Source organism: Coenobita brevimanus, chromosome 26 (genome assembly GCF_032717465.1).
Source record: "Coenobita brevimanus isolate Jiangsu-jjx chromosome 26, ASM3271746v2, whole genome shotgun sequence".
NCBI lineage: Eukaryota > Metazoa > Arthropoda > Malacostraca > Decapoda > Coenobitidae > Coenobita > Coenobita brevimanus.
The window spans coordinates 10,267,179-10,293,465 of NC_136979.1; the positions used below are offsets into that span (position 1 = coordinate 10,267,179).

At 41.3% G+C, this 26,287-nt stretch overlaps 1 protein-coding gene across 1 annotated transcript in view; it reads left to right on the plus strand.

Moving 5' to 3' along the window:
• The window catches only part of LOC145394183 (uncharacterized), a 272,780-nt gene that overhangs the window by 186,319 nt on the left and 60,174 nt on the right, over nucleotides 1-26,287 (plus strand). Inside the window, exon 12 of the mRNA XM_080268165.1 lies at nucleotides 13,002-13,188. Within this exon, the coding sequence (XP_080124291.1) occupies nucleotides 13,002-13,188 (187 nt within the window). The remainder of the gene's footprint in view (nucleotides 1-13,001; nucleotides 13,189-26,287) is intronic.

A 26,287-nucleotide genomic window follows, 5' to 3' on the forward strand; every position in this document is an offset into this window, starting at 1 on the left:
TGGTTAGGTAAAACTCCATTGTTAGGCGAGGTATCGTATATTGGGGTACTTTTAACATGTATTTCAATGTGGACCATTTACCAGCCTTGGGTTTCCCCCCAAACCAAGTCCAAAACCCACCCAGATGAGCCCAAAAACAAGTTTACAGGCAATCTAAATGGCCTAACAGCTGTCAAGGAAGCTAACCCAAGCCTGACACCTGTAAATAACTCACTGAAAGCAACAAATAAAGCCTGAAAATCATAAGGAATAGGTTAGAGAATATCAAACACCTCTCATCACTTACTCCTTGTAAGTCCATGTCCAGTCCTGGTCGTCATCCTTGCCACCTCCCCCAAGGCTAGGGGACATGTGGTGCTCCCCAACACTCAATCCTCCTCCTCAAAGCCCTCAAACCCTATCTCCAGGGGAGGGTCAGAGGGGGATGGCGATGGAGTGCGATGCGATGACTCAGGCAGAGGCGATGGGGTGTGATGCGCTGGCTCAGGCAGTGGCGATGGGATGTGATGCCCTGGCTCAGGCGGAGGCGATGGGGTGTGATGCGATGGCTCTGGGATGGTGATGAAGTGCGATGCGATGATCGAGGAGGTGGTGTGGGAGACAGCTGCGATGTCCGGTGAGGTGGCGAGGGAGACCGCTGTGATAAGTGATGAGGTAGTGATGGAGCCAGTTGCAGTGGCTCTCGTCATGGTGTGGGAGACAGAGACAGTGGCCGAAGCGGTGTGGGAGATGGAGGGTGGGACGAGGAAGGTAGCGATGGAGTGGCAGAGTGCCTTAGTGGAGACACAGGTGACACAGGAGACGGCGATCGGCTGGAGGTTAGGTCCAGCACAACGGGCCAAGCACGTCCTTGGCGGGAGGTGTCCCTTGATGTTTCTCTGCTAGTTGAAGGTTGGGGGGATGCCCTGCTGGTTGAAGGCTGGGGAGATGCTCTGCTCATCAAGGGCTGGGGAGATCCTATGCGACTTGCTGGCATGGTGGAGGCCTGCTTAAAGAAGGTTGTGATCATTGTCTGCCTGGCCGCTCTCTTCTTCTCCTCCAGCATCGTCCTGTAGACTCTCATACCCTCCTCAAGCTGATTAGCTGAGTCCCTCCTTTGTCCTGGGAGGGGGTCGTGTGTTTTCATGAGGTTTATAATTTCGTCCAGTTTCGTCAGCATTTCCTTCAGGATCTTGATGTTGAGAGTTCAGACCTCAGGCACAAGCTGCTCCTTCTCTGCCTCCTGGTGCGCCTGCAGGATCTCCATATTGAGGAGCTCCTCGTTGCTGAGCTCCTCCCTGTGGCTCTTGAGAACCTCCTCCACGTTATCCTCGTCGACTTCCCCAAAGCCCACCTTGTGTGACAACTCGACAATGTCCTGTCTCACACGCTGGACAGGCGGAGAGTGCACGCCCTCGGGGAAGCCGGTGAAGGAGTGAACACACTTTGGCCTCAGCTTCCGCCACACACCGTTCATCGTAGCCTGGTTCACCTTGTCCCATGCTGCAGTTATATTTTCCAGGGCGTGGCGTATGTTGTACCCTCTCCAGAACTGCTGTCTGTTGTCCTGTCATCACTGTCGCAGGCCCTTACCAACTGCTTCATCGTGCGGCGGAGGTAGTAGGCTTTAAAGGCAGCGATCACCCCTTGGTCCATTGGCTGCAACAAAGATGGGGTGTTGGGGGGTAGGAACACCACCTCAATATTGCTGGCCCATTCCTTCATTGCAGGCGGGTGGCTAGGCGCGTTATCCACCACCAGGAGATATCCGTTCGCCAGATTCTCATGAGACGCATACCTCTTCAGCACACGAGAGACGTACGAGTGAAAATACGAAGAACAGATATCTTAAGTCAACCAAGCCTTCTTGTTCGACTTCCAGATAACCCCAAGGTTCTTAACATACCCCACCAGAGGCCAGGGGAACTCCGAGTGGATGACTAGGAGCGGCTTCAACTTGGGGTTGCCCTCGGCGTTTGCCCCCCATCAGCAGTGTCAGCCGGTCCTTCGAGGGCCTGAATCCTGGTGTAGACCTTTCCTCAGTTGCAAGATATGTCTTGGAGGACATTTTCTTCCAAAAGAGCCCAGTCTCCTCAAAATTCAAGACCTGCTTTGCACTATAGGCACCCTCCACAATGATGCGTTTCAGCTCATCAGGAAACGCAGCCACTGCCACCACATCTGCACTAGCTGCCTCACCATACATCTTCACGTGGTGGAGATTTGCCCGCCTCTTAAACCAGTCAAACCACCCATGGCTAGCCTTAACCCACCCCATCTCGACTGATTTTCCACCACTGACCCCTCCCCAATTGTGACAGGTTTTGGAAAAAAATTTTTTTGGCTCAAACCTCCGCTTTTGGTGAGAAACATCGAAAATTCATAGAGAAATCACTCGCCTGAGGTTTAAAATACCAGATACAGGTAACAGTACCCCTTACCTTACTGTGTTTTCTATGAGGAAGGCTCCAGAGAAAACGAGTTCTATGGGAGGGGTAACTATTCCACACCACTCGTAAACAGTATTTATTTATTTGTTTGGTACGAATTTATATGCAGAACAAGAGTATATTGGTTTTCACACAGTAAATATAAATGGAGTGAGGAGATGCAAGGGTGTGCAAGGGACAGCATAGTGGAATGATGAGGTGAAACGAGCTGCAGAACAAAAGAAGAAGTCATATAGTGAATGGTTAACGAGTAGGGGCAGGGGAGAAGATGAGAGAGAGAAGAGGGAGGTATATGTGAGCAGGAGAAGGGAGGTGAAGAGACTGGTGAAGGAGAGTAAGAGGAAAGTGGATGAAGAGTTTGGGAGGAATCTGAGTGTGAAATGGAGGGGGAGTAAGGAATTGTTTTGGAAGGAGGTAAAGAAAGTAATGCAGTGTGAAAGGGGAAATAGTAGGGGAGTGAAAGATAGGAATGATAGATTGTTGGTGGAGAAGAGAGAGAAACTGAGGAGATGGAAGGAGCACTTTTAGAATTTATTGAATGTAGAGAGTGAGAGTAGTACAAGTATAAGTGGTTGGGGAATGGCTGGGAGAAGAAGAGATGAGAGGAGGGAGGAAGAGATCAGTAAGGCAGAAGTAGTGGAAGCAATGAAGAAGATCAAGTTGGGAAAGGCCCCAGGAATTGATGGAGTGTGTGGTGAAATGCTGAGGTATGGGGGTGAGATTGTTGTGAAGTGGACATGGAAGTTGTGCAGCACATCGTGGGTGCCTGGATATTATAAATCTCCTTGGAAATGAGCCACTTTGGAACCTAGGAACTGGGTTTTTCAAGTTTTTTACCCGGAATAAAAAAATAGGGACTGGTTGGGCAAAGTACCGCGGATTACAAATCCTCAGCTTACAGATACACGAATTAGGTGACTTGACTTTAATGTTGCAAAATAATAGAGAAGAAAATAAAGGAGCTCAGCAACCAGATCAGTAACAAAAACGACATAAAGAGGGGCTGTTGAAAAAGCAGTCCTAATTGCATCATCGATTGCATTCCCCATCAAGAGAATTCCCTGTCAAAGCCTCAGCGAATCTCTGTCACAATAATTCGCACCTTGGACGATTCTGCGTCATTCATACATTATTATTATGCATAACAGATGTTTATTTAATTGTCCCAGGACTGTCTGATAGTGGGATTGTATACAGTGCTGCTGCTTCTTCTCTACCGAGTTTGAATACGAGTTGGAGATCGCATTCGCAAGCTAGATGGGCACTGGTTTTAGGCTAAGAGTAACTTCTTTTACAACTATTAGGCCATTTAGATTGGCTTTAAACATTCTTTTGGACTCATTTGGGTGGGTGTAGGACTTTGTTGGGGGGGGGGGGGAACCAAGGCTCAAAAACACATCCCTATACATTACATGTAAAATCTACCCAGGAATACGATACCCCTCCTAGCGATGGGTTTTTACCTAACCAATTGCATTTTTAAACTGTGGTATGGCTGTACCTTCCCAACAACACTCAGTAAATTTATGCCACGATTATTCTTGCACTTACTCTGCTCACCTTTATTTTTGTACAGGGGTACAACCACAGTCTTTTTCCATTTTGCTGGCACAGTTTCACTCATCCATGCCCTCCTACATATCTTCACCAAGCACTTCATTCTGCTCTCTCTGCTTCATTTATTCGTCTCTCCCTACATCTCATCAACCCCAGCTGCTTTCCCATTTTTCAGCCGCTTCACGGCATTCTTCACCTAAGTGAGTCATATTTCTTGGCACTGCATTCCTTGTCTGCACACCTCCAAAACCAGTCATGTTTACAGCTGCCCTGCTCTCTCTATTCCCATTCATTAGGCTTTCAAAATATTCTTTCCTTCTGGTCCTTACTTCATCCCCATGGGTTAATAGTCAACCACTTACATCCTTCACACTTTCACATTTCTTTCCGCTGTCACTTCTGCATTTCCGCACCTCTCACATAACCAGCATAATTATTTATCCAGCAGTTTGAAACTCCCACAATTGCTGGTTAATGGAGATTCTGTTGTACCACACATCATGTACAATACATTCTGATTATATATGAATACATGATGACAGTATGAGTGGTGATCACTAGGTGCCTGCAAGTAGTTAATATATTTGATAGCTGCGTGTGTGTGTGTGTGTGTGTGTGTGTGTATTTACCTATTTGTAGTATACAGGAATTGAGCAATGCTTGTGTTGTCCTCTCTCCATTTCCACATTTATCTCATCTATCTTTACACACATGAATCTTTTTCACCTGCACAGCGTTTTCGTCTAAGTCGTTCCAAATACTTATGTATTTACCAAATATACCTAATTGTGATACACACGAAATGTGTTATGCTCATGGGTTCCCGTCGCTGTTTCTCAATAAGTCGAATTTAACTTTAAACTCGTTTAAGTTTTTAGACTGGACGATCTCTTTGTCCAGGCTATTCCATAAGTCTATACTTCTGTAAGGAAAGCTATATTTCTTGATATCCTTCAAGCAGCTTGACTTTTTCAATTTCTTTCCATGTCCTCTTGTTGCTCTCTTATCCCATACAAACAGATCTTCTTTGTCAATTTTATCTACTCCCACCATGGTCCTGAACACCGCAATCATGTCTCCCCTCTTTCTCCTTTCCTCTAACGAAGGCAAATCCAGTTTTTCCAGCCTCTCTGTATGACAGGTCTGTCAGACTGGGGACCATCTTGGTTGCTGTTCTTTGTATTCTCTCAATCTTGTTTATATCTTTCTTTTTGTGTGGGCACCACACTACCGCTGCATATTCTAACCTGGGGCGGATCATGGCCACTATCAATTTTTTCATCATTTCCTCATCCATATAATGAAATGCTACTCTTATGTTAGTCAAGAGCTTATAAGTCTCTCCAACTATCTTGTTAATGTGCTTTTCTGGTGACAAACTATCTTGGACCAGCACTCCCAAATCTTTCTCTTCTCTCCTTTTTGTGATTAATTCATTACCCAAAAAATAATTCAGTGATGGTCTTCTGGTACTTTTACCCATTTCCAATATTTTACATTTCTTTACATTAAATTTCATTTCCCACGTCCGGCTCCAATTGTGTATCCTATCCAAATCCTCCTGCAGTATTTTACAATCCTCCTCAACCTCTGTCTTCCTCAAGATCTTTACATCATCAGCAAACAGACTCGCATAACTGTTCACTCCATCTACCATATCATTTACGTAAATCAGGAACATTACTGGCGCCAACACTGAGCCTTGAGTGACTCCACTTGTTACTTCCCTCCATCCAGACATCTTTTCCTTTATTACTGTCCTCATTTGTCTGTCTCTCAAAAAGTCTCTCATCCATTCCAGAAGTTTCCCCTTTAGTCCTCCTATATATTCTAGTTTCCACATTAGTCTCTTATGAGGTACCTTGTCAAAGGCCTTCTCTAAGTCTAAGTACACACAATCCACCCAACCATCTCTCTCCTGTACCACATCAGTCGCTCTTGAGTAAAAGCTCAACAAGTTTGAAACAGATGACCTTCCACTTCTGAATCCAAACTGACATTCAGCCAAAATATTCATCTCTTCCAAATATTTTATCCACAGGACAGTACGAGCTTGACTCATTCCTGTAAAGATACAATTAGGTAAGAATTAGGTAAGAACACACATACACACATATGTGTGTTCTTACCTAATTCTTACCTAATTGTATCTTTACAGGAATGAGTCAAGCTCGTACTGTCCCGTGTCTTAAACCATATTTATCGTACATATCCTTAAATTTGTGAATTGTTTTGGCACACACTATTTCATTCGGTAGTGCATTCCATTGATCAATTGCTCTGTTTGGGAAACTGAATTTCCTTACGTCTTTATCACCTCTCCTTATGCAGTTTATTGCAGTGTCCTCTTGCTGATGCTTCTCCATATGTTAAGTAATCATTTATGTCTATTTTCTCCTTTCCTGATATGCATTTATATAGCATTATCATGTCACCTCTTTTCCTTCTCTCCTGTAGTGTTGGTAGATTCAGTTTATTTAGTCTTTCTTCGTAGCTTAGGTCCCTTAAGCTTGGTATCCATCTTGTAGCGGCCCTTTGAACTTTTTCAACCTTGTCTATGTGCTTTTTGAGATGAGGACTCCAGACTACTGATGCATATTCCAGGGTTGGTCTAATGAATGATGTTATTATCCTTCTTAGCATGTCTTCATTTATGTATGTGAATGCTATTCTCATATTTGCAAGCAGTGTATACATGTTCCGTACCTTCTCGCTGATGTGGTCAGCCGGAGATAGTCTGTTATTGATAATCACACCTAGGTCTTTCTCTCTTTCTGATGTGTATAGGGTTTTATTTCCTAACTTATAATCCCAATCAGGTCTTTTTCCACTTTTACCAAACTTGATTACATGACACTTGTCCACATTGAATTCCATTTGCCATGTACTACTCCATTCATGAAGTTTATTTAATTCTTCTTGTAGCTCTTTACAAGAGTCTGTGTTAGTAATTCTCCTTTGTATTTTTGCATCATCTGCAAACATATTCAGATAGCTCTCATTTCCAGTGTTACTGTTCATATCATTTATATACACTAAGAACATGATTGGTGCCAGCACTGAACCCTGTGGTACTCCACTAGTCACTTCTTTCCATGATGAGTAGTTTCCTCTTAGTACTGTCCTCATTTCTCTTTTTATGAGAAAGTCTTGCATCCAACAAAACAGTTTGCCTCGAATTCCTCCTTGATGGTACAGTTTCCATAAAAGTCTTTGGTGTGGTACTGTGTCAAAAGCTTTCTTGAAATCTAAATAGATACTGTCCACCCATCCTTCCCTTTCCTGTATTGTGTTTGTTACTCTGTCATAGTAGCTCAACAGATTAGTAACACATGATTTTCCTTTTCTGAAACGAAACGTCTTTCTGTTATCATACTGTGTTCTTCTAGATGATTTACCCAAGCTTTTCTCATAAGTTTTTCTAATACCTTGCTTACAACACTGGTCATTGATACTGGTCGGTAGTTGAGTGGATTTTGTCTGTTTCCTTTCTTGAATAAGGGGACAATATTTGCTTTTTTTCAAATATCAGGTGGTTTACCTTGACTCAAGGATTTCTTGAAAATTAAAAATAATGGTTTACATAACTCCTTTGCACATTCTCGTAATACCCAACATGAAATTTCATCAGGACCACTTGCTTTTCCTCTGTCTAATCTACTTATCTCCTCCTGTATTACTTTTTCTGCTATTTGTATACCTGGTAGTATGTTTGGACATGCGTGTTCCACATAGTACCTCTCAAAATTTTTTTCTTCTGTAAAAACTAATTGGAAATTCTTATTTAGTGCTTCACAAATATCTTTCTCTTGTGTATAAGTGATTCCCTCGTCCGTAATGGATTGTATTATATCTTTTACTTTAGTTTTGCTTCTGATATAGCTGTGAAACAGCTTTGGTTGATCACTACTTTTATTTATTATATCCTCCTCAAACTGTTTTTGGGCTTCCCTCTTTATTCTTGTATAGTCGTTTCTTGCCTGTTTGTAATTATTATATGCTCTTTCACTATTGTGTCTTCTGTATCTATTCCACAACAAATCTCTTCTTTCTTTTGATTTTTTACATTCTGTATTGAACCATTTCTGTATTTTCTTATCTGCTTCTTTGTGCTGTGGGATGTACTTCTGGACTCCTATTTCATAAAATTCACAAAATTTTTTATATACAGCATTTAAATCTTGTCCTCTAAGCTCATTTTCCCAATCAACTTCCAAGAAATACTTCTTTAGGTCTTGATAATTTCCCTTTTTATAGTTTAGGCTCTTTTTGTAACTATCATTGCTGGTTACTATGTCATATGCTATCCTGAAATTATAATTTAGTACTGCATGATTGCTTTTGCCGAGTGGAGGGTGATATATTAAACTGTCAATATCATTTTCTCCCCTTATAAATATTAGATCTAGCACTGAAGGTACATCAAGTCCTCTTTTTCTGGTGGTTTCCCTCACATGTTGCGTTAAGAAAAACTCTTGTACGAGATCCAGGAGCTTTTGGTCCCAACAGCTTTCTTGGCTATTTATATCTAGAGTGTGTGTGTGTGTGTGTGTGTGTGTGTGTGTGTGTGTGTGTGTGTTCTTACCTAATTGTTCTTACCTAATTGTATCTTTACAGGAATGAGTCAAGCTCGTACTGTCCCGTGTCTTAGACCATATTTATCGTACATATCCTTAAATTTGTGAATTGTTTTGGCACACACTATTTCATTCGGTAGTGCATTCCATTGATCAATTGCTCTGTTTGGGAAACTGAATTTCCCTACGTCTTTATCACCTCTCTTCTTATGCAGTTTTTTGCAGTGTCCTCTTGCTGATGCTTCTCCATATGTTAAGTAATCATTTATGTCTATTTTCTCCTTTCCTGATATGCACTTATATAGCATTATCATGTCACCTCTTTTCCTTCTCTCCTGCAGTGTTGGTAGATTCAGTTTATTTAGTCATTCTTCGTAGCTTAGGTCCCTTAAGCTTGGTATCCATCTTGTAGCGGCCCTTTGAACTTTTTCAATCTTGTCTATATGCTTTTTGAGATGAGGACTCCAGACTTTTGATGCATATTCCAGGGTTGGTCTAATGAATGATGTTATTATCCTTCTTAGCATGTCTTCATTTATGTATGTGAATGCTATTCTCATATTTGCAAGCAGTGTATACATGTTCCGTACCTTCTCGCTGATGTGGTCAGCCGGAGATAGTCTGTTATTGATAATCACACCTAGGTCTTTCTCTCTTTCTGATGTGTATAGGGTTTTATTTCCTAACTTATAATCCCAATCAGGTCTTTTTCCACTTTTACCAAACTTGATTACATGACACTTGTCCACATTGAATTCCATTTGCCATGTATTACTCCATTCATGAAGTTTATTTAATTCTTCTTGTAGCTCCCTACAAGAGTCTGTGCTAGTAATTCTCCTTTGTATTTTTGCATCATCTGCAAACATATTCAGATAGCTCTCATTTCCAGTGTTACAGTTTATATCATTTATGTACACAAAAAACATGATTGGTGCCAGCACCTAACCCTGTGGTACTCCACTAGTCACTTCTTTCCATGATGAGTAGTTTCCTCTTAATACTGTCCTCATTTCTCTTTTTATGAGAAAGTCTTGCATCCAACAAAACAGTTTGCCTCGAATTCCTCCTTGATGGTACAGCTTCCATAAAAGTCTTTGGTGTGGTACTGTGTCAAAAGCTTTCTTGAAATCTAAATAGATACTGTCCACCCATCCTTCCCTTTCCTGTATTGTGTTTGTTACTCTGTCATAGTAGCTCAACAGATTAGTAACACATGATTTTCCTTTTCTGAAACCAAACTGTCTTTCTGTTATCATACTGTGTTCTTCTAGATGATTTACCGAAGCTTTTCTTATAAGTTTTTCTAATACCTTGCTTACAACACTGGTCAGTGATACTGGTCAGTAGTTGAGAGGATTTTGTCTATTTCCTTTCTTGAATAAGGGGACTATATTTGCTTTTTTCCAAATATCAGGTAGTTTCCCTTGACTCAAGGATTTCTTGAAAATTAAAAATAATGGTTTACTTAACTCCTTTGCACATTCTCGTAACACCCAACATGAAATTTCATCAGGTCCACTTGCTTTTCCTCTGTCTAATCTACTTAACTCCTCCTGTATTACTTTTTCTGCTATTTGTATATCTGGTAGTATGTGTGGACATGCATGTTCCACATAGTCCCTCTCAAAATTTTTTTCTTCTGTAAAAACTAATTGGAAATTCTTATTTAGTTCTTCACAAATGTCTTTCTCTTGTGTATAAGTGATTCCCTCGTCCGTAATGGATTGTATTATATCTTTTACTTTGGTTTTGCTTCTGATATAGCTGTAAAACAGCTTTGGTTGATCACTACTTTTATTTATTATATCCTCCTCAAACTGTTTTTGGGCTTCCCTCCTTATTCTTGTATAGTTGTTTCTTGCCTGTTTGTAATTATTATACGCCCTTTCACTATTGTGTCTTCTGTATCTATTCCACAACAAATCTCTTCTTTCTTTTGATTTTTTACATTCTGTATTGAACCATTTCTGTATTTTCTTATCTGCTTCTTTGTGCTGTGGGATGTACTTCTGGACTCCTATTTCATAAAATTCACAAAATTTTTTATATACAGCATTTAAATCTTGTCCTCTAAGCTCATTTTCCCAATCAACTTCTAAGAAATACTTCTTTAGGTCTTGATAATTTCCCTTTTTATAGTTTAGGCTCTTTTTGTAACTGTCATTGCTGTTTACTATGTCATATGCTATCCTGAAGTTATAATTTAGTACTGCATGATCGCTTTTGCCGAGTGGAGGGTGATATATTAAACTGTCAATGTCATTTTCTTGCCTAGTAAATATTAGATCTAGCACTGAAGGTACATCAATTCCTCTTTTTCTAGTGGTTTCCCTCACATGTTGCGTTAAGAAAATCTCTTGTACGAGATCCAGGAGCTTTTGGTCCCAACAGCTTTCTTGGCTATTTATATTTAGAGTATTCCAATTTATATTTGTATTGAAGTCCCCCTTTAGTATAATTCTTTCCGATTTCTCTTCCATTTTATTTAGCAAGGATCTTATACTCTGAATTGTACTCTCTGCCAGGTCCTCATATTCGTCTCTTTCCCATGTGTTTGATCTGGGTGGCATATACAAATTGGCTACAATTACTTTACCTTCAGATGTGTTGATCTCTACTGCAATCAGTTCTACTTGTGATGGTATATCTAGGTTTATTTCCTTGACTTTTAGATTTTTCTTGGTTAATATTATAATTCCTCCTCCTTTTTTTAAATTTCTGTCTCTTCTCCATATATTGTATTCCTCTAAGTTTAGTATGTCATTGGATATCCTTGGTGTTAATTTTGTCTCAGTTAGGCATATTATTTGTGGTTCATTTCTCTGACATAATCATTCATCTCTAGTAATTGAGATACCATTCCATCCACATTTGAGTACATCAACTTTATCATCTTGTTTATATACTTGTCATGACATGGTTCTACTAACTTCCTCCTTTTTCTTCCATCCTGTTTGTGTACCACTTTCGTACCTGCAATCCTATTACTTTGTAAAAAAATTTCTTCTTGTCCTCTTCTGATCTTCCCTCATTTTTTGTTTTTGCTTCCTCCCTTTTCTCTTTCAGTAATTCCAGTTCCTCTTGTGTTAGGCATCTTTTTATCCATACATTTTTGAACTCCTCTTTTTCCATAAGATTCTTTGCATTTTTTAGTATCTCTTCCACAGTGTTTACACTCTGGAAAGTCACCTTTAGAGGTCTTGTCTTGCTTTTCTCGTATTTCCCTAACCTTTTGTGTTCCTTTATGTCTTTACTACAGATTTCCTCTGATACTTCTTTCAGTAAGCTCATTACATTTGCCATCTCCTTTTTGTCTCTAGTGATCTTGTTTTTAATTTCTTCCTCTTCTATACCAGTGATTACTGTTGATTTATTTATTTCTACTGAATCTCTGACTAACTTTGGATTGTTTTGGATTATTCTTTTCACTTCCCTTTTAATGCTTTTTTCCTCCACCCTTGTTTCTAAGTCTTTCTTTACTTTCACCATTTCAGCATACGTGGTTTCTACATCATTTTTGTAGCTTTGCACAGCTTCATTCACCTGTGTTATATTCTCCTCAATATCACTGCTCTGGTCCATAAGACTGCTTGCTTGTCTAATTGTCTCTGTGTCATTTTTTAACTCTTCCATAACACTTTCGTGATTGACTACTGTACTTCCCATTTCACTCACTTTCTTCCTAAGCGTATTCAATTCCACTGTTAGTTCACTGATGGTTGTGTCTTTCTTATTGGCCTCCCTTCCTAGTTTTTCTATCTCTTCCTTTTGCAAGTGCATTTGCTTCTTTATTTCATCAATTTCATTTTTGAAAGCCGTTTCTAGTTTGTGTACACGTTCAACCAGTCTATTTTGAGTCTCCACTTCAACCAGTTCTTGGTAGAAATCATCATTTTGCTTTTTACTTTTATCCCTTTTCTTTTCCAAATTTGTTTTACTGAAGTATGTATCCATTTTGTAATACTAAATGAACAGAGTATGTACTTACAGAGTTTGCACGCTTTCCCCGTGTTGCTGTAGTATAAACAAACCCAGCTGACTCAACGCATCGTGGTTCTTTGTTGTTTGAACCAGTCTTATTTAAACTTTTTATTTCTTTACCTTTTAATAATGAAAAATCATTTAGTCTAACCTGGTACAGAGCTTTACTCATCCAAAGATACTAATTTAGGTAATTGCCACTGGCCGTGTTGTTTTAGTACGGAGCGCCGATGTCCGACATCTGCATCTGATGACTCCCTGTGTGTGTGTGTGTGTGTGTGTGTGTGTGTGTGTGTGTTTATATAAGCCTGCTAGATTGATGCCAGTGGCAGTTGCATGATTGGGTGTCAGTATGCCAGTGGTAGTTGCATGAATGGGTATCAGTGGATGTCAGTGGCAGTGAAAGGGTTAAAGTTCTCTGTAACCAAACCATATTTCCCCCCCTCCTCCCCAGTGCCGTCATTGCCATGAAACCTTCACTAGCAAGATCAGCTTCAGGATCCATCAGAGGAAGCACACTGAAGAAGCCAGAAAAAGAGGAACCATGGATGGGGAAGAACCACTCAGACCCATCTTGCAGGAAAAGAAGTCGCAGCCACGCAAGATTGTTACTAGGAAGAGGAGAAGACCATTTGGCAGGGGTGAATATATCCTGAGATTTCTCTTTTTAGAGAGGGTGGATTGTTAGTTGTCAGCTCTGCCATTGTCATCATCAGCATGATTGTTTTTATCATCAGCCTCATCGTTATCATCATTGACACTGCATTCATTATTATTGTCATTGTCATAATTGTTAATATTCCCACCTGAATGGGCAAGATTTTTTTTATAATTCTTTAAGTCATGTATTTGCAGTACAGTACACAAAACTGTTCAGTACCATGATCAGTTTTCAGCATACTTAACCCGCCCCATCCCGACGTTTTTGGACCTTGTTTTTTTTTTTTTTTTTTTTTTTTTTGCTCAAACATCCGCTTGTGGTGAGAAACATTGAAAATTCATAGAGAAACTGCTCACCTGAGGTTTAAAATACCGGATTTAGGTGCGAGTACCTCCTTACCTGACTGGGTTTTCTAACAGGCTGGCACCAAAGAAAACGAGTTCTATGGGAGGGTAACTATTTTATCCACTCATAAACAGTATTTATTTATTTACTTGGTACGAATTTATATGTAGTACAAGAGTATATTGGTTTTCAAACAGTAATATAGGCATTATAAGCATTGTTTCACTCACTAATTCATCACCATTCATGACCTTTTTTTTCCCACATTACCTGATCATCATTTCTGACTATTTCTTCCTCTAAACTTTGTCCTCCACATTGTCATCGATTGGGGAACCACTCTGGCCCTGAATGTCTTTATTGGCCAGGTCACTGGTAACAGGTGAATTGTCAAGATAATGGCGTGCAGGGGGGGTGGGGAGAGGTTATGCGGTGTAAGGCATTGTTCCTGCTTGGCATCTTGTAGAGGAATAGAGGAAGGTGTCCCATGTATACTTGCCAAAAATCACTCACGAAATCACTCGCGAAAATTGAAAATTGTGCAAATTAGGGACCTTGCAATGTTGCCGCGTTAATTCACGTCGCTGGAACGGAACGGGTTAAGCCCCTCTCTCCTCGTCGCAGTTATTTCTGATTGGGTCAGTTATTAACACTTTACCATACCACCCACTCTCCAACCCACCACCCAGTCCCATTCTCATCTAGCCTCTGAGCCCTTCATGCAGATTCACAAGAGCTGTTTGGATTCAGGGTATCGTCCATAGTTCTAGAGGTAGTTTTTTTTTTTTTTTTTTTTTTTTGCCTAACTTATATGGCAGCAACAACCACACTCAGGAACATCCAAAGAACAATTGTGCACTTAATGCTTTTATACCCCAGGGCATCCATAGAATGTGAAAGTGGTAATATCTTTAGTCCACACTACACCTTTTTTTATAATTTGATCAGTTTCTCTTATCATTCTAGTGGTTTTGTGAATCAGCTGTCTATTATATCATTTGAAATAATGCCCAAAGGCAAGCAGGAGTAAGTTAGATAATGCATAGGAATGGAAATGTGAATCAGTTAATATGACATATTGTTGTTGCTCAACCCCAGTCTGTTTGGTCAAGCAACTGCCCCTGTGGGGTTGTTCCATTGGTTCTTTAGATGCTCATGTTGTGTCTTTGTCTTAGTGTGGCACGTACTATGCAGTGCTCCATTGTGTGTGTCATATTGTGTGGAATCTGTGATTCCACCCAACCTAAATTTAAGCTGGTAGTTGAGGAGGACTGGGTGATGTCTTCTCTGAGCAGTGTTGCCAGGTCAGTGGGTGCTGTTGATGCCCAATCCGCTGTTGATGTCCAATCCTTCCCGAAAATGCACCCAGAAAGAGCACAAACCATCACTAGCCCAAATACAGTCATAAGAGAGAGAGAGAGAGAGAAGGATAGTACAGGAGGTATGGAATGGAAGGGAGATGGGGTAGAGGACGAGAACCTTGCATCGTTAGTAATTATGGGATCAGGGTTGGGTTGGGCAGGCTTGGTAAAGGGTGTGAGGGCTTCAGACAATGAGACAGATGTGAGGGGGGTACAGGGTGGTCTTTGACACTGGTGCTAATTGTACTGCACATCAGTGATGGACATTAGCATTGTACTGGCAACATGTAGGCCACATTTAGTATGTCCTCATTTAGACTACGCCATGACATTTTGGTGTCCGTGCTACAGAATGGATATAAATTCATTTAAAAATGTACAGAGAAGAATGACAAAAATGATACATGATGTTCGGAACCTTTCATATGAAGACAGACGAAAAAGACTAAATTTGCACTCACTAGAAAGGCGTAGTTTTGAGCCTTGAGGACTTGAGGATTAAAACAAGAGGCCAGCACACACACCCACACCCACACACACACACACACACACACACACACACACACGAACAGCCGGAGAGAGAGGACGTCCCAGGCATCGCTCCTAACCTTGAGTAGTTTCAGGAATTTTGTCTGTCCTGTCTCCTAGGGTCTTTCTTTAAATTTAAAATAATGAAAGTTAGTAGACTACCAAAAATGTAAAGATTTGTTGGCAATAGTATACATGAATGTTTGTGGCTTATTCGGTAACAGCTGTTTAGGTACTTTACTGGTACATTAAACATGGCCGAAAATGTAAACAATGAGGGAATGGAATTTCAAGGATTTGATGCTAATACTAATGTCATGGACCTGGTGAAAACATTAATTATGAGGATTAGTGAACTCGAAAAAAAAGTAGAGAATCTAGTGATAAAGGATGTGTCAGGAAATACGGAAACCACCATACAGAGTCTAATCCAGTCCAACGAAACAGCCAGTGAAGAGATTAGGAATTTGAAGAGGGAAAATGTTGAACTGAGGAGGAAACTTGAAGAGAGTACTAATAAAACGGAGAAGGTGAGTAATGTATTAGAAGAACACAAGGCAAAGTGGGCACAAGTAAGAAGAAGAACAGAAAGAAGTGGTCAGCTTAAGAGAGATCATCCAGGAAGAAAGGGAAATGAACAAGAAAGAAATGGAAGAAAATGTAGTGAAAATACTGAAGAAAAAAGAGAAAATAGTGAGAGAAACTGTAGAAAGGAACAGATGTGTGGTAGTATTTGGAAACAGGGAAGAGGAAGAAAAGGTTAGGTTCACAAGACTCGAGAGAGACACGAACATGGTGAGAGGAATATTAGGCAAGATTGACCCCAAAGGAGACAAGTGGGTAAAAGAAATTGAGGAAGTAAGGAGGATAGGGCCTTATAAGAAAGGGGAAACAAGACCAATGAGAGTCAAGTTTACATCAGAAAGTGTAATAAATGAGATACTTAAAGTGACCTGGAAATTAAGCAAAGAGGCGGGGATGGAAAATATTATAATAAGAAAAGATCTGAATGAAGAAGAAAGAGAAGTTTTAAAATCATTAAAGGAAGAAGTAAAGGAAAAAAATGATAAGAGGACAGAGGAAGAACGTAATACTTTTTTTTGAGAGTATTGGATATGAAAGTAAGGAAATGGTATTTAAGGAAATAGAAGTGAAGGAAACTAGGGGGGATGGTTGTGAAAGATCAGAAGTTGAGGAAGTGGTACGGACAGAGAGTAGGAGAGAAGAGGGTATTAATAATGTCAAAAATAATTTGAAGGTGATATATATTAATGTTGATGGTTTCATATCGACAAGGATCGAAATTAATGATTTCTTGAGAGAACATGAACCTGATGTCATGTGCTTTGTAGAGACCAAATTAAGAGAAGATATTGATGTTCATTTGGGAGATGGTAAATACAAACTGTGGAGAAAAGACAGAAAAGAAAAAAAGGGAGGAGGAGTGATGATAGCAGTGAAGAACAACATAAATGTAGATACTGTGGAAATGGGAGAAGGCAGGCCTGAAGTGATATATATGAAATTAGAAACTGGAGAGAATGTTAAGAGAGATGTGGCGGTAGTGTATGTTCCCCCAAAGACAAGAGCATGGAAGGATGACGAATACCATGAGATGTTGTCAGATATGGCTAGCTACTTGCAAAAAATAATTGAGAAAAGCAATAATATAATTTTGGTGGGTGACTTTTATTGTAAAGAGGTGAACTGGGAGGAATGGTACTCGGGAGGCGGCGAGGATTCGTGGGGCACTATGTTATTAAATATAATAATGAATAATGTGATGACGCAGTGGGTCAAAGAAGAGACACGGTTTCGAGGTGAGGACACACCAGCAAGGTTAGATTTACTGTTCACCAAAGAACCCGATGTAATAGAATCATTGGAATATCTCTGTCCTTTGGGAAAAAGTGATCACATGGTCATTGAGTTCCAGATGTTAATAGGAAACGTCGAGCCAAGAGATGAGCCTCATAGACAGGGAAGATACAACTTTGGCAAAGCAAATTTTACAGGATTGAGAAACTTTTTTGAAAATGCGGATTGGAGAAAATTCAGAGAAACAAGAGAGATACAGAGGAAGTGGGATATCTTTCTAGACCTCTATAATTGGGAGTGGAAAAATTTGTACCAAGAGTAAGAGGGAAAGAAAACAGGAAAAAGGGGTGGTTTAATAGAAGGTGTATGATAGCCAAAAAAGAGAGAGATAAGGCGTGGAACAATTGGAGAAAGAGAGGTAACGACAGAACAAAGGAAGAATATAAAAGAACAAGAAACGAATACACAAGAATACGTAGGGAAGAAGAAAGGAATTTTGAAAAAGGTATAATTGACAAATGCAAGGATGAACCCAAACTGTTTTATAGATTTGTTAATGGCAAACTGAAACAAAAGGAAGGAATCACCAAGCTGAAAGTAGATGGAGAGGTCTTTAAGGATGCGGCAATGCAAGCAGAAATAATGAACAAACGTTTCCAGTCAGTTTTCACTAAAGAAAAGGAGCTTGTGGAAGGGGAGGGAGTCATTAGAAATGTTCCGGTGATGAAAGATATAAAAGTGGAGGTGCAGGAAGTGTATAAATTACTGGAAACTCAAGATGTAAGGAAAGCCCCAGGACCTGATGGAATTTCTAATTGGGTACTGACGGAATGCAGAGAACAACTGGCGGATAAAATTCACAGCTTAATTGTATGCTCACTGGAAGAGGGGAAAGTGCCAAAAGAATGGAAGAGGGCAAATGTGGTACCAATTTACAAGGGAGGAAACAGGGAAGAACCTCTGGATTATAGACCAGTGTCTCTAACCAGCATGGTCGCAAAATTGTGTGAGAGAATCCTGAAAGACAGATGGATAAAATATCTGGAAGAGATGAATATTTTGGCTGAATGTCAGTTTGGATTCAGAAGTGGAAGGTCATGTGTTTCAAACTTGTTGAGCTTTTACTCAAGAGCGATTGATGTGGTACAGGAGAGAGATGGTTGGGTGGATTGTGTGTACTTAGACTTAGAGAAGGCCTTTGACAAGGTACCTCATAAGAGACTAATGTGGAAACTAGAATATATAGGAGGACTAAAGGGGAAACTTCTGGAATGGATGAGAGACTTTTTGAGAGACAGACAAATGAGGACAGTAATAAAGGAAAAGATGTCTGGATGGAGGGAAGTAACAAGTGGAGTCCCTCAAGGCTCAGTGTTGGCGCCAGTAATGTTCCTGATTTACGTAAATGATATGGTAGATGGAGTGAACAGTTATGCGAGTCTGTTTGCTGATGATGTAAAAATCTTGAGGAAGATAGAGGTTGAGGAGGATTGTAAAATACTGCAGGAGGATTTGGATAGGATACACAATTGGAGCCGGACATGGGAAATGAAATTTAATGTAAAGAAATGTAAAATATTGGAAATGGGTAAAAGTACCAGGAGACCATCACTGAATTATTTTTTGGGTAATGAATTAATCACAAAAAGGAGAGAAGAGAAAGATTTGGGAGTGCTGGTCCAAGATAGTTTGTCACCAGAAAAGCACATTAACAAGATAGTTGGAGAGACTTATAAGCTCTTGACTAACATAAGAGTAGCATTTCATTATATGGATGAGGAAATGATGAAAAAATTGATAGTGGCCATGATCCGCCCCAGGTTAGAATATGCAGCGGTAGTGTGGTGCCCACACAAAAAGAAAGATATAAACAAGATTGAGAGAATACAAAGAACAGCAACCAAGATGGTCCCCAGTCTGACAGACCTGTCATACAGAGAGAGGCTGGAAAAACTGGATTTGCCTTCGTTAGAGGAAAGGAGAAAGAGGGGAGACATGATTGCGGTGTTCAGGACCATGGTGGGAGTAGATAAAATTGACAAAGAAGATCTGTTTGTATGGGATAAGAGAGCAACAAGAGGACATGGAATGAAATTGAAAAAGTCAAGCTGCTTGAAGGATATCAAGAAATATAGCTTTCCTTACAGAAGTATAGACTTATGGAATAGCCTGGACAAAGAGATCGTCCGGTCTAAAAACTTAAACGAGTTTAAAGTTAAATTCGACTTATTGAGAAACAGCGACGGAAACCCACGAGCATAGTACATTCCGTGTGTATCACAAGTAGGTATATTCTTAAATATTTGGAACGACTTAGACAAAGAGGTGGTGCATGAGAAAAACATTCATGTGTGTAAAGGTAGACTTGATAAATGTGGATATGGAGACAGGACAACACGAGCATTGCTCAATTCCTGTATACTACAAATAGGTAAATACAAATAGGTAAATACACACACACACACGTGCTTCAGGAAAGAGAAGGTTGGGTGGATTGTGTCTATTTAGATTTGGAGAAGGCCTTTGACAAGGTACCTCATAAGAGACTAATGTGGAAACTAGAGCATATAGGAGGACTGAAGGGGAGCCTCCTAGAATGGATGAGAGACTTTTTGAGAGAGAGACAAATGAGGACAGTAATAAAGGATAAGATGTCTGGATGGAGGGAAGTAACAAGTGGAGTCCCACAGGGCTCGGTGTTGGCGCCAGTAATGTTCCTGATTTACGTAAATGATATGGTAGCTGGAGTGAACAGTTATGCAAATCTGTTTGCTGATGATGCAAAGATCATGAGGAAGGTAGAGGTTGAAGAGGATTGCAAAATGCTGCAGGAGGATCTGGATAGGATACACGAATGGAGCCAGGGTGTGGGAAATGAAATTCAGTGCAAAGAAATGTAAAATATTGGAAATGGGTAATAGTACCAAGAGGCCATCATTGAATTATTTGATGGGTAATGAACCAATCACAAAAGCGAGAGAAGAGAAAGATTTGGGTGTGCTGGTCCAGGACAGTTTGTCACCTGAAAAACGCATTAACAAGACAGAGAGACGTATAAACTCCTGACTAATATATGAGTAGCTTTTCATTACAGGTAACTCGCATGGAACACGATCTCACGGAACGCACTCGCAATTATACATGGTAAGGGCTGGGATACATATAAGACAACGTAAGATTAAAGAACCATTATGAAAACTACAAATTAACGCAGGAGAGGCCTTTGAAAGATCAAATCCTCGAACGTCACCGTAGCGTGCGGTTTGTTTTGATTACGTGACGATCTAGGCAGGAAATTATTCAGTGAGTGAGACATTCCCGAGTACAGTAGCACAGTATTTATAAGTTAAATATTTACAGTACTGTACTGTTCTGGTAAGTTTATGTGCAACTTAAAGTACTGTTAAATAACGTTAAAGCAAGAAATAAAGTCTTATAACCAGTTTACCTGATAGGCGTCAGGATATTGCCTTTTTTATTTGTTCATTTTTTCCACAGTACTGTACAGTATTTATAAGTTAAATATTTACTGTTCTCGTATTTACTGTACTTTTAAGCACTTAAATAAAGTTAAATCATTAAATAAAGCCTTGTAACCAGTTAACCCGAATTGTATGATTACCCATGATCGGCGTCGGAATATTGCCTTTTTTGTTTGTTCGTTAAACTATTACTGTACAGTGGGGCACCAATTTTCGCGCCTAATTGGGTCCAAAAATAATGCGCGAAAGTGGAATTAGCGAAAGTTGGGGCATTGTCTTTATGGCAAAAAGGCTAATTGGTTCCCGGTTATCCTAAATTAATATCAGATTTTCATTTTCACTTGCAATACAGTACATCAAATCACTATTGTACATTGCATTGTGAGATACAAACAATAAAAACTGTACAGTACACATTATATGAGGAGAAACATACCACAGAGACCAGGTTGAGGTGTTTAATGGATGTTGGAGGTAAGTATCCGAGGCGCGTGGCGGGCTTATTTAGCCACGCCAGACGTATTGGTGCCACCTCTTGCTGCCTCGCTACCACTCTCTCTCTCTGCCTGTCGATTCTGGGATGTTAAATATACGGCAGATTTCACTGTTTTTTGCGCCCTTGTCCATGTGCTCAACTATCTTCCTTTTCATTTCATTATTATACTGCCGTTTCTTCACTCCAACATGATACTTTCTTTTAGCCTTGGCCTTTCCTCCCGACTTTGAATGTCCCGGCCACTTTTTATCACCACCACTGCCTCCCGGCCCTCCCCCCACACCACTAGGCTCTCCCCCCACACACCAGGCCCTTTCCCCCACACTACCAGGTATAGTAGAGGCCATTGAACCGTGAGAATCCAACACAATGGAGCTAGCACACTCGTACGCAATGGCGGGAATGGGTGGACAGAGTGTTGACATGACGTCATTCAAGATGGCGGTGGGTTGCGGGCGGGCGGTGCAGGAAATTCAAAGTTCAAAATATTGTCCCAAACCCAAAATTTGTGCGCGAAAATCGATTTTTTTCAAGCGAAAGTGGAAGTTAGGGAATATTTGGTGCATGCCGCGAAAGTGGATTCCGCGAATCCTGCTGTACCAAAAGTTGGTGCACTACTGTACTGCTTTTCTACAGTACTGTATTTGTAAGTTAAATATTTACTGTTCTGGTATGTACTTATAAGCAATTAAAGCATTAAATAAAGCCTTGTAACCAGTTAACCTGATTTATATGATTACCCATGATCGGCGTCGGAATATTGCCTTTTTTGTTTGTTCGTTAAAGACTTGCTGTACAGCTTTTCCACAGTACTGCATTTCTAAGTTAAATATGTACTGTTCTGGTATGTACTTGTAAGTTAAAGCACTCAAAAAAGATAAAGCATTAAATAAAGCCCTGGTACCAGTTAACCTGATTTATATGATTACCTATGATCGGCGTCGGAATGTTTCCTTGTGTTTACGCACAGTATTTATGTGTTGAAGTTTTGCTGTGGAGTACTGTATTTATGAGTTATAACATTAAATAAACCTTCTAACCACTTAAAGTGCTTTCTAGTGATTACCAGTGACAGATAACAGCAAAACAACACATCTGGGGGGTCTAGGGAACAAAATACTGAGTAGTTTCAATATACGCGATTTCTCACCTAACGCTGCACAGTAGGAACGAAACCCACGTGTTCCATGCGAGTTACCTGTATATGGATGAGGAGATGATGAAAAAATTGATAGTGGCCATGATTCGCCCCAGGTTGGAATATGCAGCAGTAGTGTGGTCCCCACACAAGAAGAAAGATATAAACAAAATTGAGAGAATACAAAGAACAGCAACCAAGATGGTCCCCAGTCTTGCAGATCTGTCGTACAGAGAGAGGCTGGAAAAGCTGGATTTGCCTTCCTTAGAAGAAAGGAGAGAAAGAGGCGACATGATTGCAGTGTTCAGGACCATGATGGGAGTAGATAAAATTGACAAAGAAGTTCTGTTTTTATGGGATAAGAGAGTAACAAGAGGACACGGGATGAAACTGAGGAAGCCAAGCTGCTTGAAGGATATTAAGAAATATAGTTTTCCTTATAGCTGTATAGACCTGTGGAATAACCTGGACAAAGAGATCGTCCAGTTTTCGTTTTCGTTTTCGTTTTTAAAGGCTCCAACATGCTTGCATGTGTCGGCCTTGGTCACCTAATGGCGGCTCTCCATGCTGCACGATCCATTGCAGCCTCCCTGTTCAGTCCCTTAACCCTAAGGTCACACTTAATGACCTCGTCCCATGTCTTTCTCGGTCTACCCCTCATAACCCCACCCCCAGTATTAACACTTCTCACCTTCCTCACCCCATCCTCTCCACATGTCCAAACCACCTCAATCTACCTCTCCTCATCACAACACCAATACACTCCAGTCCCATCCTACCTCTCAACTCTTCCATTGTAAACCCAGCCCCTCCAGGCCTTGGACGCAGGGACGCACTGCACATCCACCTAATCATTGTCATTTCTGTACGTCTGAGCCGGCGAATGTCTTCCTCCTTCACTGCCCAGGTCTCACTGCCATACAGCATTACACTCCTAACACACGCTGCATACAAAGACCCCTTAGCACGTAGGGAGAGCCCTCTCAATGTCAGGAGAGGCAAGAGCTCCCTGAACTTCTTCCAACCACTTCTCACCCTAGCCACAGAGCTAGCTCCAGCCCCACCTCCAGCACACAACATGTCTCCTAAATAACAAAACTCTTCCACACACTCAAGAGATTCACCAGCAAGTTCAATTCTTTCACATCTGACGATCTCCACCTGCTCACCCCGGCACGCCATACACATAAAATCAGCATTATCTCGCAGTCTACCTCTGATACCACTACATCTCTTATGCACCCATTTATCACACACACCGCACAAGATGGAATTACTTCCCACGCCCTTGTGGCAAACTGCACATGGCCACTCTCCCTCGTCTTTGACAGTACCGCCACCAACCCTAGATATCATCACTTTTGTTTTATCTGCATTTACCCTTAAACCCTTTTGCCCCATACCATCTCTCCACTTCCTAAACCTTTCCTCCGCCTCCCTTTCATTCTCTGCAATCAACACCAAATCATCAGCATACAACAACTCCCACGGGAGTCCGTTTCTAAAGTCACGTGAAAGGGCTTCAAGTACCATGATAAACAACATGGGACTCAAGACTGACCCCTGATGCACACCAACATTCACGGAAAACTCATCACTCAAATCTCCATTCACTCTCACCTGGGTGTGAGCACCCACATACATGGCCATAACCACCCTAACCAGCCACTCCTCCAAGCCAAGCTTTGTCATTGCCCACTTCACCACCTCTCTAGGGACTCTGTCAGAGGCCTTTTCCAAATCAACAAAAACAAAATAAAGATCCCTTCTCCTACCAATATATTTTTCCTGAAGCTGTCGAACAATGAATATGGCATCAGTGGTCCCCCTACCTGGCATAAACCCAAACTGCATCTTATCAATATTCACTCTTTCTCTAATCATACCTTCTAAAACTCTCTCCATTACCTTCATTATCTGATCTAAAAGCTTTATACCTCTATAATTCCCTCTTTCCAGGGCATCACCCTTCCCTTTATACACATTTACAATTACACTCTTCAGCCAATCATCTGGGACAACACACTCATAAATAATCCTATTTATCAGGTCAGTGACTAAACTCACCCCTATATCGCCTGAGGCCTTCAACATTTCGGCAGTCAACCCAGACACACCTGCTGCCTTCCCCACCCTCATCCTGCCTATTGCCTCACTCACAGTAGCAGTATCAATCAAAGGCCAAGGGCCAGACACTGGATCTGCTGGCTCCAAACCTTCCCTGTCCCAGTCAAACTCCTCATTCAACAACCGGTTATAATGCTCTCTCCATGTATCTTTAATATCCTCACTGTTCACCACTACCCTTCCTTCATCATTCTTCACACACTGCTCACCTATGATATCCCGATTATCCCTCTTCACCTGACCTGCCACCCTAAATATATTTTTCCTTTCCCCATGATTTAGGTTATCAAGTAATTGTCTCTGTGACTCAGACTTTGCCCTGTATACCTCTCTCCTAGCCCTACGCTTGGCAGCCAAATATTCCTCTTTGCTACCACCCTTCTTCCATTCCCGGAAAAGCCTTCTTTTCTCCTTAATTGCAGCTTCTACACCCTCATCCCACCACCGAGTTACTTTATGTCTTGGTGGTCCTCTTGTCCAGCCGCATGTTACATCAGTAACTCTCAAGAAATTGTTCTTGAGGGCTCTGTACTGTTCATTAACGCCTCTGTCTACAGCTCCCTGTTCAGCCACCACTCTCCTCAACTCGCTATAGAAGGCATCCCTTACTACTTGGTTTTTCAGCTTCCATATTTTCCTCCTAGGTACATAAGTCCTCTTTTTCATCATTTGTTCTTTAAGCACCATATCACAAATCAATAGTTTGTGCTGCTGCACACACTCCTCACTTCCTATAACTTTTACATCCCTCACTAACCTCCTATCGGCCCTCCTAACCAGAAAATAATCTATCTGACTGCTATTTCCCCCAGACTCATACGTAATTAACCTACTGTCTCTTTTCCTAAAATATGTGTTGCACACAATCATGTCCGTTGCCTCCCCAAACTCGAGTATCCTTTCCCCTTCTGCATTCCTTAGACCATATGCACATCCCCCATGCACTCCTTCATAACCTTGGGCTGCTTCACCTACATGACCATTTAAGTCCCCTCCCAAAATCACTATCTCATCATCCCTCATACCACCCACTACACGTATTAAATCATCCCAAAATCTATCTTTCTCTGATTCATCCAATCCTGCCTGTGGAGCATATGCCGATATAATCACCGCTATCTTTCTTCCCAACAGAATTTTCACAACCAATATCCTATCGCTTACTCTCAAAACATTCATAACATATTCCACCCATTTCTCTGCAACCATCACACCAACACCTCCATATCCGTCTGTCCTCCCCTGCCAAAACAACTTATAGCAACAGTCCTTCCCAACAATCTTTCTGGCTGATCCACCCCTGTACCGGACTTCCTGCAAACACGCCACGTCCACCCACCTCCTACTGAATGCCTCAACGACTTCCCCTGCTCTTCCCCTCAAACTTCCCACATTCCATGAACCCACCCTCATCCCCATGGGTGATTTACTGTCCTCAGGCTTGCTTTGAAACCTTTTTTGTTTTGTCATCTTCAGTATTAATAAATGGGGACAGACACAGCACAGGTCCCACTCACCGCACAATCCCAGGTCCAGGCAATGGATCTGGGACCCCTAGCCCACCAGCTTACCAGTGGCTGTGGTAGTGGCCTCGGGGCACCCTGCCAGGACAGCTGCAGGGACACCCTCCAAGCGCGTCTTGGCACTGCAACTATCCCGCCATTATACACCCACTGATAGGGCAGCCTCCTGGGACGCTACTCCCAGGTTCGGGCCCCTCTCTATTGGGCGGAAGCGGCAGCCTGGGAACCGCAATGCCCTGTACCCTCTAGCACAGGCCCGAG